Source organism: Pyxicephalus adspersus, chromosome Z (genome assembly GCF_032062135.1).
Source record: "Pyxicephalus adspersus chromosome Z, UCB_Pads_2.0, whole genome shotgun sequence".
NCBI classification, from domain to species: domain Eukaryota; kingdom Metazoa; phylum Chordata; class Amphibia; order Anura; family Pyxicephalidae; genus Pyxicephalus; species Pyxicephalus adspersus.
Window position 1 is genome coordinate 18,329,269 of NC_092871.1, and position 16,232 is coordinate 18,345,500.

A 16,232-nucleotide genomic window follows, 5' to 3' on the forward strand; every position below is an offset into this window, starting at 1 on the left:
CCCTGTGAAGGCAGCGGGACACTGAAAGAAAGCATGCGGCAGTGCACACTCCGGAGCCGCACAAGCCGATGCTTTCTTTCTAGTTCCGGCTCCTGTCACAGGCGGAGTGATACTACATGCACTCCGCCTGTCAGAAGCCAGAACTCGGGCTCGCGTGTTCCGAAAGGTAAGTTTTTTTTTTTTTTTTTTAAGACCTACCCCGAAAATAAGACCTAGTGTGTTTTTGGGAGCCAAAAAAAATATAAGACAGTGTCTTATTTTCGGGGAAACACGGTAAGCTAAAACAAAAACCTGTGGCTAATTTTTCCTGGCAAAATACTAAACACCCTCTTATCTCTCTTTCCCACCCCTCCCCTCCTAAATGATCACTGGGACTAAAACTAAAAAATCAAAAAATGTCCATCTAACTCTGTGGTCACATGATGTCCAATCCCCAAAACATTTTTCCGGGTCCCTCTTTGGATGGTTATATCCTTACCTATGTAACATGGACATCTTCTTTTTGCTGTTCAGTGTTAGGGTCCTCTTGGATATTTAAAAAATGCCTGTAGGCAATAATATCCGGGAGTTTTTATGATGGAGGTAAGGTAATATTTGACCAAATATGGGCTACAGAGTGGACCTAAGGTCAGGAATGGACATTCACATTTTCTTTACAAGCCTAAGTAACTTCTATAACTGAAAGCACATTAAAACTATTCTTTACAGCAGTGCCCAGAAGTAGTTTGAGTGGTTCTTTCAGCATCTTAAAACCCTCTGATACTCTTCTCAGCAGTTGCAGACTTCCAATTCATAATTCAAACACATAGCTGGTGTTCTGGGGGGGATTAGTTACTAAGGGAATAAATTATATTTTAGATGTAAGTATATGTGTAGGTTTAGATTGCAAAAAGGTTGGCCAAATGTTTGTGATCTTTGGCAAACATTCTTTGAAAATAGGTGAACATTCTTTAAAGTTGAGAAAACGTTGAGTGAACCCAGTGCTTGAGTTGAACCCCAATGAAGTTTATGTAAGATGAATCTTCCACTTGCAGGATCAAATGCTCTTAGGGTACCCAATACTTAGAACAAAATGCCTTAAGCTACATACACACTTCCAATTATTATCGTTGGAAAACGAACGACAAACGTTCATGCACGATATATACGAACGATCGTATAGCACCGATCCTGCACATAGAGTTAACGACACGATCGTTCATAGATATTGTACACACAATAGATACGATCGTTTGAGCGACAGAGGAACTATGTGCACGACAGTAAAGTGAACGGACGTTCGTTCATCACGCATGCTCTGAACATGGACGATCAACGAACGACCGTACACACGAACGATGTTCAACGATCGTCGTCCAATCCGATCCGTCAGTCCGGTCGTTCGTTTCCAGCGACTTTCCTCGTTCGTCGGCGTCGTTGGTTACTTTTTTACCAACGATTTTTTGCCCAATCGATCGTTCGTCGTTCGATTGGAACGATAAAAATTGGAAGTGTGTACGCACCTTTAGAAGAGGCACTTGAGGGATAAAAATGCTCCTAGGGTCCCCAATCCTTTGAAAAAAAAAGAATTAGAAGAGGCACTTGAAGGATTAAATGTTCCTAGGATATCTGTTCTTTACAGAAAAGGAGCAAATACCCTAAGAACACCCAGTCCCTTAGATGAATGATTTGTCTTTCATAAACCTCAATGGGGTTTGACTCAAGCATTGGGTTCACTCAACAATTTCCCACTTTTAAAGAATGTTCACCTATTTTGGAACATCAGGTTCATCTAACTTTTAAGAACATTCACCCAACTAAACAAAACATTTGTTGAGCATTAAAAGATCGTTCTCCCAACCTCTGATGAACTCAATATGGCATGTTAACCCACCTCTAGCAAAATGTTATGTCTGGTTGCAAAAGACAAGTTAGACACTTGAAAGATACACTCACACAATAATATGATTTTAATGAAAATGTTTGCAACATTTCCATAGTAAGCTATAAAAGCCTGTGGGCGCCTAAAGGAAGGAGAGTGCTGTAGCTTTTCTTATTACAATTTTTGGTTGTGTATATTGAAGATTCTCTGAAATAGCTTTCAAATTTGGGTCTGAACATACATCAGTGCTGCGTAATATGTTTGTGCTATACAAATACTGTTTAATATTAGTATTAATATAAATATTGTAAAAAGTATTGTCAATAGAGTTTCTTTAGAATAAAAATTGCTAATTAAGCTTTTTGTTTAAAAAGCAGCGAACCAACATTTACCAAATATTCTTTGGTGGAGAATCAACCACTGCCACTGAAAATACTTTGACCTGGAAGATCTTCCACCGAACAATGTTGGGAGACGTTTTCACCACTTTTTTCCAAAAAACCTGGACTTTCACTTTAGGAGCCTGTACAAACAAACTCAGAGCAAAGTAATCAGAAGATGTTAATTACAGAGTTGATTTTATTTTTTTCACTACTCTGCCTTGCAGTATCAATTTTACTGCAAAGCTTTAAAAGGTGCAGTTATGCATTGAAATAAAAGCAGAAAATAAAAATAAACAACAGTTGACTATGTTGTTCTTTAATCTCACTTCTGTTCATGACCACGGGGTAGAACGTTTTAAGTTTATAAATAATTATTATGCTGCCTTTTTGAAAAATGTATTATGTGGGTGGTTTATAAATAAAACATGTAATACCAGCACAAAACACACAAATACTGCCGAGGACTGAGAAGTCATTTGTAAGATGATTGCTAAGCAACAGTGTTGTCCGCAAGTTTTACCTCCAAATTCAAACAATCGTATGGTGAGATTTCAGGAAAAGGGGACTTTTCTCGAAAATGTGACTCTCACAAAAAAAACTAATAAAGCACCCCCCTCCCCTCCTTTACACATTACGATACACACAAAACAAAAGCCGCATGTATACTGCAGTAATAATAAGATCAAAGGGAAGGAAAAATGATATTTTAAGTGAACTTGAGCCCTGAGCATGCACACTAAAGTATTTACATATTCTTAACAAGCAGAGAAAGTACAAGAGTAGAGAAATTAACTTATATTATATTATCTCATTATAGAGCACAATAAAAACCTGAAAAAAGTTTTTTTTTGTGGTCTATGAAGACATCTCAGTTGTGTAAAATCAGCATAGACTTTTTTTCAGAAGTTTTTTGTTAACAGGTAAACAACTATCTAGTTCATGACAAGTGCATCAGATACAACATATATACAAAAAAACCCGACAGACATGAGATATGTGCTAAGCAGCACATATTTCATCAAAAGATCTAGGAAATTTAACCAGGAGGATTCCCTGAGAATCCTCCTGTTTGCGATCCCCAGGGCACTAGAGGTTATTCATTGATATTCGCAATGAATTCCGCCTCGCCTCGCATTCATTGAGAAGATGTGTGATCCCCGATACCAGAGGTTAACTAACCTCTAGTGCCGCGGATCGCACAGTTATACAATTTTTACAAATTTTTTTTTTAATTCGACCTCGATCGGCGAATTTACACCGGCCGTTCTCGCTTAAAATTTGGTAAACGAGTTTAAAAACACGTTCGCTCATCCCTAGTGCTAAGCTCTTTCAGTGGGGGCAAAGATGCTCCTATTCCAACGTAATTCGCAGAAATGTAGTCATACATTAGTGGGGACGGTTGTACACAAGTATATTACAAGGTAATTCTCCAAACTTTCCCTATTTATTGCTGTCAATTTTTAGAGAATATGCAGGCAGCTTTATTTCACTTTAACATAATCTTGGCAGCATTCCAGCCACCTCATATTGAAAAGCAGCAGAGGCTTCTACGCTGTTAGAAATGGCTGAAACCTAAAGATTGACCACTTTCCAGAAAAAGAAGCTAGATACGTTGGGGTGGCTTGATTTATTACTTGTTTTGTACATTTTAAGAAAATATAAGTAGTTGTATCTCAATAGTCTGGGCACAGGGGCACCTTAGGAAATAATGGGAGCTATCCAAAATTCCATGGATTTTTATCATCAAAAGGTTTTATTGGAACTGCAAAAAGAGTAAAAACTATTAGGACCTTAATAAGGGATGCCTAGCTGTTCTATATTTTATCTGGAGTTCCAGTTTCTTTAGAAAAACCCGGTTCTGCACCAAAACCCCCTTTTGTAGGTCCAGGATCAAGATGAAACACATTAGGGCTCACATGGATGTATTTGCCTGACTCCTGGGACCTGGAGGGACTACATTACAGAACAGCTAGATGTCCATAGCTCAGATGGTACTGACCTATAACTCTTTTACTCTGGCTTGATTTCCCATTTGCCATGGACTTTTATTTGTCAACATATGGTAAGAGTGGTTTAAATGTAGTACTACAAGATAAGTGCGACAAGACCATTGTGGCATATAATTTGAACAGATTGATTTCTTTTTCTTTCTTCATTTACAAATGCATTGGACATAGAACCACCTTAGACCTTTGGGGTAATCCATATTTATTGGCAATACAAATTATATAAGCAAAACTTCAATAATGACTATGGTTTATTGACCTTTCATTCTTCGTCATCATTCTTCTTCGTTCATTGATAGTGCAAGGGATCCAAAGCAAAATTACTGATACAAAGGTGACATCTTATATTTAAAAGACTGATTCTATATGGATTAGATGTGGAGAGAAATACAATCAAGCACTACTATGATACCTACTTACTGCATCCTGTAAAAAAGCTTTGAGTGGATTATGAGCTTACAGATGTTTATCTTTCATTACAGCGTTTGATATGTGATGGCCGTGTCTACATTTTAAAGGAATGAGGGGAATTTACTGGCAGTAATGAGCAGTAATATGTATATTCAAAGGACTTCGGACAAAGGAACACGATGAACCGTGGCATTCCTTTAGCATCAGGGCAAAGGTTTTAATCGTTGTTAAACTTTTTGTAGTCCATAAAAATTTTGAATGATAAAAATGTGTCTAATTCCCGATAGCTCCCCAATTGGGCATTGTCTCACAAGTAATTGGATACTGCACACAATGACGTCTCACAAGCCATAGTTCCAGTAGAATTATATTAGATGCACTTTATGAAATGGAAAAAGACAGGAAAATGTAAATCTATTTTAATATAGAGTAACAAAGAAGGACTGAGCTGGTAAAGGGGGCATTTGTCCCTTGGGCCAGTACCAATAGGATATTTTGGACTAATGGCCCTAAGTGGACAGTCAGATATAGACCATCAGTGACACATGCTGGGTTTTATATTCTGTTACATTATTACAGTATTTAGCAGAGGAAAAGTATTTCTGGCACTGACTTTATTTGACTTTGAGATTCCTTCTGACTGAATGTTGAGAGTCATAAAGGAAGCTGATGATGGAAGATATGAGAAAATGTGTTAAAATAAGCCATTTTCTTCAGAAACATCCATATTTAACCATGCTCAACAATTCATACAGAACTATGGCACGTTTTGTATGCTAGGCTTATTTTATCTCACATGAATCTGTCCCTAGCATTGACGGGTCCCTGGTTGTTTTCCTTCTCTGGCCACAAATTTGTAGCCATCTCTTGTAGTTCAAGCAAGGCACCAACATGGACCTCCTTCCCTTGTGCTGCCCCTTATTCAACACTGGAATGACAGTTCTTGGTAAACCTCATGGAGCCTATCAGTTACAGAAGAGCGAAATGGCATACAATAGAAGTTGGGTCTTGTGCTGCTAATCAATTATAAAAAAGAAAAAAAGCTGGTGAGATGTTTGATCTGCTTGCTCCCCATTCAGCGTATTGTCATCATTTCGAGTTGCATTTATCTCCCCAGCTTTTCTTTTCAGTACATTACTATTGATGCTGGTCAAAACATCGATGTTTTAAATTCATTCCATTGGAATCAAATAGACCGTTTTTTTGGCTAATTTTGTTAGCTCATTCACTGTACACAGCAGGCGAGCGTTTCCCACTGTGTGACTCACAGTCGTTGTCTACCTTTTAAACCAATTGGTGTAAACTTGCCTTTGGATTTTTCCCAAATGGACTTTGAATCTTATTAGGACAAATTCAAGCAGTACAACATATTTCTTTTGTATTTGATCTCCCCCTCTGCTGACTTTTATAAAAAGATATCCTTGGATTTGCAATGAAACATGATGGGAGGTGTTATGATGAGAAAATTGCCAGGTTATCAAACCTAATTGATTCATCATTTTACATTTTTATTTTATTCTTCTAAAGGCTGCGTTTACACCCGCAATTTTCATCACTGGAAACCATCTTTCATGATTATTTCCAGCAGCAAAAAGTGGCAGATGAATGAACAAGTGTTGTACACACAGCGCCGTTCTGTTCAATGGAGAGGGGAGGAGAGGGAACGAGGGAGCCATACCCCTCTGTGCTCCCCTCCCTCAAAGTGTACAGAGGTTGTTCCCCATCAGTCATTCATGGATCCGTCCTGAAGGATTTGTAACGATGTTGGGAGACTGCTATACACGTGTCAGATTCTCACACGAGCACAACCTTTTCGTATTGGGCAAGAATCCTTTGACATATGTACATATAAAGCTTTTTTACCTGGACTATCCAGTAAACTCTAGATATACACAGAGCTGGAAAGGATGAGCAGTTTGACCATGCATCAGTAAAACACAGGAGTAGTATTTTATTCTAAAAAGCCCCTCGCTTGTATCATTTTTGGGTGGAAGAGATTGGTAATCCAGCAATGCAGATGTGTTATTGTTTTTTACTAAAATCACCACTGTTGACTTCTTTTCAGGATTTCACTATTAAACAGCCTCAAGATTCCACCATTTCCTATTTTAAATTGAATAGGTTTAAATAGAATAGTGGGGGCTCCAAATACATAGTAATGCTTCCACCCTTGTCATTTGGGGCAATGGAAAACGTGAGTGCCTGACCACAAAACTGGCCCTGGACAGCCTACAACATGTGTTGATTTTATGTAACCCCTAAATTCTGTTTACAGAAGACCAAAAAAAGATATACAAACATATATATATATATATATATATATATATATATGCCACATTTACTATTTTCTGTCATCCTATCACCGTTTTAAATAAAAGAAAATGTAACTGGGCATTACAATTATAAAGTATACTCCTAAAAGTTTGAGCTTTTTAGTTGCAAAATTACCGGAACAAGAAATTGGGCAAAGAATACCCAATCTTTAGAAAACAACTGTATAATATGTATTCAACGGGAGTGCTGGAATTACCTGTTACTCATGAATGATATTTTATCCCATTAAATGTGAAAAATGTGTACAATATAGGTAGCAGCTGCGTGAATCTTGTGTAAAAAAATGTTACCCCTAGGATTGGTGCAAGTTGAAGAGTTTGCACAGATTAATATATTATATCACTATCAATTGTTGAATTTATTGTTCATAATTTTGCTATGGTCTCACATTCCATTGATAATTGGTAGTGCTTCCTACCTTGGTAAGGTTGCCATCAAATGTTGATGTCTGTCCACTCAGAAGATTGTCTCTTCTCTGCAGAATTTTTACAAGCTGTAAAGTGAACAAAAAGATGGACATAGAATGATAATCTGAACTTTTGGCAATCAGTTGTTAAACTTCAGAATGTGAATTTTTTGAATTTTAGGCCTAAGTTGTAGGAACCACAAAAAGCTGACTCGCGAAAATTTCCTCGAACTTGCAAAGGTTCCGATTTCGCGAAACCATCAGAAGAGGAAATTAAAACAGGAGGATTCCCAGAGCTACATTCAGCCCTGAGAATACTCCTGTTTGCGATCCCCAGGGCACTAGAGGGTAATTAACCTCTAGTACCCTGGGATCCCACACTCTTCTCAATGAATGCAGCCACAGCATGATGCAGCCCTGGAAACCCTCCTGTTCGGCGAGAGCTCTCGGCAAATCAGAAGGCCCTTCTCGTTCACATTTTGGGTAAGTGAGAAAGGGCAGATTCACTACGAGATCGAACATAATATTTTCGCTCGCTCATCCCAACCTCAAATTCCTAAGGAAGACTCTTTCTGCAGCATTTCATTTCAATGGCTGTAAACAACAACAACAACAAAGCTAAAAAAACCTACAGCAGAACCCTAAAGTTCCTCAAGAGGATTCCAGGGGTTCTTGGAGCAATTAGCAATTTGCACCTTTTGGTTTAGTTAAAGTGAGACTAATGCCCTTTGTGGCTATCTGTAAGGATGACAGTCTTCCCAATGGCCAGCAATGTAATAGCCATTTTTCCTACTGACCACCATGCTAATATACTGTGAGCTTTTTGTATCTTTAATAATAAGTATCCATGCAATTCACTTACATGTGTTTTTAGCCATTGCCTATAACTAAACTTTCACCCAATTCACCCCGAATAACTTGGTTTGCAGGTATCTGGTACACACAAAGTGAATAATCCTTGATTATGATATGATATATGATTATTGTTGAATATAAATTTAATGAATGTTTAGCTTTAAAAGTAGAAAAAAATAAATTATAGTAATAGATGAAACAAATAAGTATATATATATATATATATATATATATATATATATATATATATATATATATATATATATATATATCTATATATATAATTTAAATGGAACAAAAGACTTGTACTTTCCCTATATAACTGCCTCCTTATGGGTACCCTAAGCCTTTCCTTGCGCCCACGTTCTATGCTTGTTCTCATTACCAGATCTGTCCATGTTTGTGTATTTATTAAGCTACCCAATGACACCAGAAACATGCAGTTTGCAGCTGAACACATGTTAGCCTGGGAAAGGTTGTAGAAGGATTATTAGTGGAAAGGATCTTTAGTAAACAAACATTGACAAATTAATCTGCAGAGGTGGATTTTCTTTCCATTTTTTGTTTGATGACTGATATTTTCACATCTGTGTATTAAAGCTGAACTCCAGGCATTTTAAAGAACACGAATGAATGAGGTTATGCATTCATTAAAACTAATTAAAGCTGCAGGCAAACAGCTACAAATAAACAAAGGAAATACATAAATAAAAGCTGTTTTACCTGTTTAAGGATTTGTATTTGTGTTTACTCTGTACTCTGTGCTTTGCCATATTTCACAGCCCCGGCAGGGGTGGAGATCCAAACTTTCTTTGCTGCTGTAATTTTACTTTTACTTTTAAATTAAATCATAAGATCAGCATCTAATATTAGGGAAACATATTTGCTGATAATGCTGTGTCTACATTGCTGATCAGTACTTTAATACATTGTCTGTGACAGCAAATGCATAAAGAATTTAGACATTTCTCAAAATTTCTTGATTGACATTTTGTTCTAGATCAATACATAAATACAATAAGTTGGCAAATGAATATACCAACCAGTCAGCTGACATTTTCATCAGCGGTCATTGGCGGCATTTTATCAAGACAAAGTTTACTTTAATATAAATATAAGAAAAGCTCAATTAAGGCTGAACTTCAGGGCACATATATAAGATATACATTGTGGAAGTTTATTAATGTATTAGTGTATTTAATTATTATTTTTTTTTAATGCAAGTGGTGAAAGTACTCCATTTGACTTTAAATCTGCATTTTACCCAGTACAGGAGAGATGAGCCTGGGAATGTAAAAAGCAGCACTAGGTACCAATTATTTATACTGCATTATTTAGCCTGCTGGGGGAATGAGGGCAGGTAGAGAAGCTAGGAAGTCTGCTGCTTATTCCTTCCCTGTCCAGTCCAGGATGGGAAAGGGACAAGACCTGTAAGTGTTACTTAATTGCAATAGAGAAAATCAACTCCCAATAAATCCCAAGACTGTATGGAAAGACTTACAAATATTTTGCAAGGTATAAAAGCGCCCTGATCTGTATGTCCCTGGTATATCCAGGTTTTTGCCTGGAGCTTAACATTAAAAGAAACCTGAAATGACTAAGACTCAGGGATTGTCATTTCCAAACTCATTCTGAAAATGCTAGTTGTCTGAATGTGTCTGACTTCAGGACTCCCTGAGAATATTAGGAACAACTATGCAGCTGGTGCTGTCACAATGAATCCAAAAAACATTATCTGCATAGTTGCCTTGGGTCAGTTACACGGAAAGAAATAAAGCTACTGATTCAGCAGGACAGCCAGGCAAGTACTATTTTCAGAAGGAAGTCAGCATATGCACCTTGTGTGTGTCTCTTGTTATGGGTTCTCCTTTCCAGATTACACTACTGATAAAACCAACATTAGCAAAGTGAGTACTCTTCGTTACATGGCCTGTCTATGATACGCCCTCACCTTGTTTGGAGGCGTTATTCCTTCCTTCACATGTGCCATGTGCTGTTTTTGTGTTCGGTGACACCTCCTCTTCAGTAGTGAAATCTGTGGTTAATGGAAGTTCTTCTGGTGCTCCTGCTAGCTTGGCACATGAGTGGGCACAGGCCATGCCTTGTTGCCCATTGGTTTGTGAATACACATTGCTGACCCTGGCTTTGCCCCCTTCCTCCTGACCACTGTACACTTTGTATCGGATCATCAAGATTATGATAAACACCAAAACAGAAGCCACAATGATTCCTCCGATGATGATAATCATAGTGCCCCCCAGGAACTGGGTATGAATTGGTTGACACTGGGTACTTTCTTCTTTAGTGTTGAATTGGACACATCCCACCATCCGGGTAGCTGTCAGAGAGGTCATTCCATCATCATAGACAGCCAGGACACAGAGGTCATATTCACGTCCTGGAGCCAAGTCATTGACCAAGAAGCTTTTGTTACTAGGAGGGATCATTCTGAAAGGTGGAGAAGACAAGGTTAGTACAAACATAGCCATGGATGAGAAGCAGCCTTTACGTCCTTACTACCATTCCATTTAAAGTTCATTTTCAATTCCTGGCTTCTGTACAAAAATAAACCTCAACCTACAGGGGTGAAACTAGAAATCTGGAGGCCTCCCAACCAAATCTTAGATGGGCCTCCGGGGGTCATCTGAGACTGTTGAAGGGGTTTCCAGTGTTCACCTGCCAAGAATTCTCGTGCCGTTCCACTTTTCTGATTTTGTATCAAATCTTCTTAAAAGTGAGACAATGTTCATCAAAAACATTTTGTATAAAAAAAGCTTTTCTCGGAACAGTTAGGATTAGTTTGGTAAGATTGTGACAAGGAGTCTGGAAATGATTTATGGAAATTGTCAAATACAATATTATTATCATTATTATTATTATTATTATTATTATTATTAATAATAAACAGGATTTATTTCGCACCAACATAATAGGCAGCACTGTACACTAAATAGGGGTTGCAAATGACACACAGATACAGACAGTGACACAGGACGGGGGAAAGGATCCTGCCCAGAAAAGTTTACAAACTAACTCTAACTATATATATATATATATATCATATATATATATATATATATATATATATATATATATATATATTTATATAAATGTTTTATTGCATATTTTGTATGAGTTAAAAAGGTACTGTTTTTGCTAAAGATAAAAATGCATACAAAATACAGCATACATCCCCTTTCACAGAAAAGGCAGCCAGAGAGGATCCAGAATGTTAGAGCTGATACAGGTAGTCAGATGAGTGCTAAGAGGGAATAATGTGAAGTAACAGAACTGGGCAGGTGAAGCTTATGGAAAAGTAGGTCATGAAGAAGCCTTCTGCCTGCTGCCAATCAAATGATCATACTTTTGGGTTATTTGGGTTTATTAAAGAGGATCTGATATTATAGAAATAGGAGAACTGCCATTGCTGAGGTGTTTCTAAAGGTATGTGCTCTGGATCTGTCATCATTATCCTGCCTTTAGTATTTTGTTAGTCATTGGCCTGGAACGAACACATGCATTTCAGCTGTGCAGACATTTGAGATGCACATGCCCAGGTCAGTAACTCATTAAATACTAAATATGATTGAGAATGATCAGGTATGATGTCTGTTGAGAGATGCAAAGAGCATGGTTGGGTAAATTGATCTCCTGCTTATAATGATTAAGCCAGATGCAGTCTTAGGCATAGGAAGAACAGGCACCTACCTTTACCTACCTTTAGCACTGGGAGGAGCAGGTAATCAATTAATTACTCCTGCCTCTGCATCACCATTGTCTTCTCCTGCATGGTGCAGGAATTAGTTGTCAGTCTGACTATGGCTCTGCAATCAGCAAAACTCTGCTGTCACTGTGACAGTGTCATTTGCTGACAACACCCTATTAAACTTCATAAATGTTCCAGGGTAAGAGCAGCTGTAAATACAAAGTGATGACAGACCTGGGATTATGTGGGGTCATTTTTCTTGTGAAACACTTTAGGATCAAGGACCTTCTGAATAAATTAAACTAAGTTCTTGATATCTTTTTTTTTAACAGACTTATACGAAATTTGCTGATGTACAGTACTTTATTTCTACACATTTTACTCTTTTTAACTTTTTACTCTGTTAATTGTTAGGAAGTGCTTAATAAATATGCTCATTACTATTTCTATTGTCTTTTGGTAATACCCTAAAGCCCACATTCCTCTACTAAGACCCAGAACAGAATTTGGGTCTCCCGTTTCTGTTTCCTAATTGCTTTTAGGGGGTGGTTGTTTAAGTAAATGTTGGTTGTATGTTAATCGTATCTTATGTGCGATGTTGGTTCTACCAAGCACAAGGTACCATCAAAGCAGTACTTTATAATTCATTTAAAATGCAATAATGTTTTAATAGATCCATATTCGGGACCTGTCCTCAGCAAAGAGTGTGATTTCAAAGTCAATTTCCCATTGTGTAAGATCATTTTGGGTAGGTGATAAGGATTTGTTGATTAAGCTTCACATTCACAGTGTTCCCCAACCAGGGTTCAATTGACCATTGGGTTCCTCCAAAGGTTACTAGGGTTCCCTTGAGCAATAAACAATTAGTCTCTAAGGTCAATTTATTGGATGCCAATAATCTTTTTAGCTATCTGTAAATGTGGCAGCCCTCCCACAGGGCAGCAAGAGGCATTCTTCCCACTGACCACCACACTAATGTACTGTAAGCTGTACATATAGTAATTATAGAAGGGGTTCCCTGAAGACCTAAAAGTTATTTTAAGGGGTCCCCCATATTAAAAAGGTCGAGAAACTCTGTCAAACACAACAATGAATCTATGTTAGACACCAACTATGTCCAATTACTTACCTCAAGAAAACAGCTTGCCCTTTTCTAAGCTACAGCTTTTCTTATCTTTCAGCCAAAATCATGTTGATCACTGGCCATGTCTATACAGCGAGCACATAGACTTGTATATAGCTGTGTCACAAGCATCTTCAGCTTCGGAATACATTTCTATATCAAGCTATGTGGGCTCACTGTGCAAGGATTTTTTACAGTTTAATCAATTTGAGAATTTTATCAGAGATAGAATAAAAAGAACACAGATAAGGAAACAATTATGTTCCTAAAATGTGTAGCACATTTATCACTGAAAGATTACTGAAGAGCTGAATTACACTTCTGAAAAAAAGTCTCCTTACCCTGTTATGACAGATTGGTGCTTGGAGGCTTCCTTTCAGATATTTTAACAAGTTAGTTTCTATGACTTACTTAATGTAGGGAAAGGCTGGACAAGGAGGGAATATGGGCATTTGTACCCAGACCAGTTGGGCCTGAATATAGATTCCCATCCAATCAGACCTCCCTTAGAGTAGACACCGCCGTTGATGACAGATTGGGCCTGATTTGTTAAAGCTCATAAGAATGGAGAAATGACTATAATGGGTGAACTTGGGTGATCCAACAAATATGGAATGGATCTGTTCCAGGTTTTATTTTAGTGAGTGAATTTATCTTGTGTTTTTGGAACTCAGGCTGAAATTTTACATTGAAAATAGAGCATAAGTTCTTTTTAATATCCCAAGGGGAAGATGGAATGAAAGACTGAACAGGTGATAAGCAAGGAACACAACATCACAGACCATTGGAGTTCAACACCGATGCCAAAAAGTCAGGAAAATGATGGACAAGGCTGATGTAGAAGAGAAAATATGAATAACGCAAAAAGGAAAAAGTGATGAAAAGAGTACACAGCTGCCCTTGATCATGGCTGGGATAACATTCTGCACTAGGCACAAACAACATAGGTGATGAGGCAATGGAGCATAACCCCGAATGAATACCAGAAGAGCAAAGAACAAGATTCACTAGAATGGAAGCAGAAAAATACATCATCAATTCAAATGACTAAGCACACAACAATAAGAGAGGAATCCAACAGACCAAGGTAAAGGTAAAGGTGAAGAACTGAAAAAAGCCTTCCAAGCAAACAAACAAAAAAATCACTTTTTAAACTGCTGCAGTCATTACCACATGTGCATTAAGGTGGTATTTTGTGCAAAAATGCATATCCATTGTGATCGGGATACTAACATACCGCTTTGTATTTTCATTGAGCATGCAACATTTTTTTCCAGTAAACCACAATTCATAGATTGTTCACATTTATGAATTGAAATACAATTAAAATGACATATGCAGTGCCAGAATAGTGTTCTCCGATGCCCAAGGTGATACCGATGCTTGGACATCACTACAACTCCGATATTTCTGCATTATAACAGTTTATTATCATTAGCAAAATATGTTCTTCCACCTGGGAATTAAAGTAGTTTATAAATTATCAAAAGTGCACATTTTATTGTACAGTTAGTGGCTTTTGGAAAAGTGCTGCAATTAGGTTTCTGCAACAAACCATTTTAAAAAGGTTCAGAAATGAAAAACAACGTAAATTTAAAATAGAGAAAAAAAATAACTGCATTATATAAAGGTTGTTAAAAATAGGACACAGTTTAAGGGCTATTTTTGTAATGGAATTATCCACAGTTGACTCTAATTTATGAATGGAGATGGCAACTATAGAGGTTATTCATTAATGGAGAAGAGCGCATCCCTGCAGAGACTGGAGGGAAAGACTTTCCTGGGGATTCCCAGTGCAAATAACAGATGACCTATTGTATTCTGTTTATAATTAGAAGCTATAAGTACTTATACACAGCAAGCAGCCATCATACTGACAGATGAGCTATATTAATTACAGTGGGGTTCTCCCAGCCATATCTACAGTACCTATAAACTAGACAACTTGGTCTAGATAAAAAAAAAAGGAGATACAGAGGCCAAAGAAGCTCCATGCCAGATTTGTGTCCCATAGTGGAAATGAAGGGTTATGTAGTTTACTAAACGCTATTGATAGAACACATCTGAATGTGCCCTTAAAAGACTAAATGCCTATGTTTTCTCTAAGGGCCTATTAGCCACAAAAGGACATACAGCTGTTCACTAACAATTTAAATCAATATGTTTCCCCCAAGGCTATTAGTATCCAGATTTTGTTACAATGCAGTGCAAAATTTGCTGTGTATGTACATTGAATAGTTTTCTTTGGTGTCCATTGTTCATGTTTAATGTCCAATAATCCATTCCAATCCAAGTTCTCTCCGTGCAGAATATCATCATTGAATGAGCTAAGTTCTTTTGCTCATTCTATATTTGTTGCCATTGTTCAACAGCACATACTAGAACCAAACTAAGACATGTTTGAGAACCACCAAAAACATGTGTGTGCAAAGTTCCTGAATATTTGGTATAGAGTGAAAGAATTAGTCCAGGTTCAGAGTGGAGGTGGAAACAGATGTTTTTGGGTGGCTCCCAGCAGTTGGCTCCTTGGCAACCACTTGGCCGCCTCAACTACTTTGCAAATTATTAATGAACAGGTGGCAGCTGTTTCAGGTGAACTGCTCACCAATGCCCCTATTCATTCCTTTTGTGCAGCCATGGGTGAGCCTCTATAGGCAGAAACTCAACCATGGGCATGGTTCATGGAAGTGATATAGTAACTACACTGCTACCTTGTCACGCTTGGGGAGTCAGGGCCACTAGGGGGTGCTACAGCTTGCACAGAGATGGTGTAAGCCCTGAGAAGAGCCAAGGCACAGAATCTAAGCGGCAACCAGGTGTTCTTCAGAGCCTCTATTGGTGAGGATGTTGTACTGCCAGGTTGTCACCAGGTTGCGGTCCTTGGGCACACCATGGTAGGCTGGAAGATACACGCTACGCAGAATAATTGTCAAAGAAGACCGGAGTCAAGGCAGGCAGCAAGCAAGAGAGGTCAGGTAAAAGCCAGGAGTCAAATACGAGGGATCCAAGAAACAGACACCAGTGACACAGGGGCCACTGCAGACACAGGGGACCAAGGAGACACTGGTGACAAGGTAATAGGCTGGGAAACAACATACTGGGCAACCAGGAGTTCACACAGCAGCTGGAGAGGGGAAATACTAAATT

The 16,232-nt window shown here is 38.0% G+C and overlaps 1 protein-coding gene across 2 annotated transcripts in view; it reads right to left on the reverse strand.

Annotated features, from left to right (window-relative positions):
- LOC140343615 (leucine-rich repeat and fibronectin type III domain-containing protein 1-like protein) overlaps positions 1-16,232 on the reverse strand; it is a 49,169-nt gene that overhangs the window by 4,086 nt on the left and 28,851 nt on the right. For both annotated transcript variants that reach the window (XM_072430365.1, XM_072430364.1), the window contains exons 3-4: positions 10,208-10,704; positions 7,414-7,488 (exon numbers count right to left, since the gene is read on the reverse strand). In XM_072430365.1, the coding sequence (XP_072286466.1) occupies positions 7,430-7,488; positions 10,208-10,704 (556 nt within the window). In that variant the 3' untranslated portion in view covers positions 7,414-7,429. The remainder of the gene's footprint in view (positions 1-7,413; positions 7,489-10,207; positions 10,705-16,232) is intronic.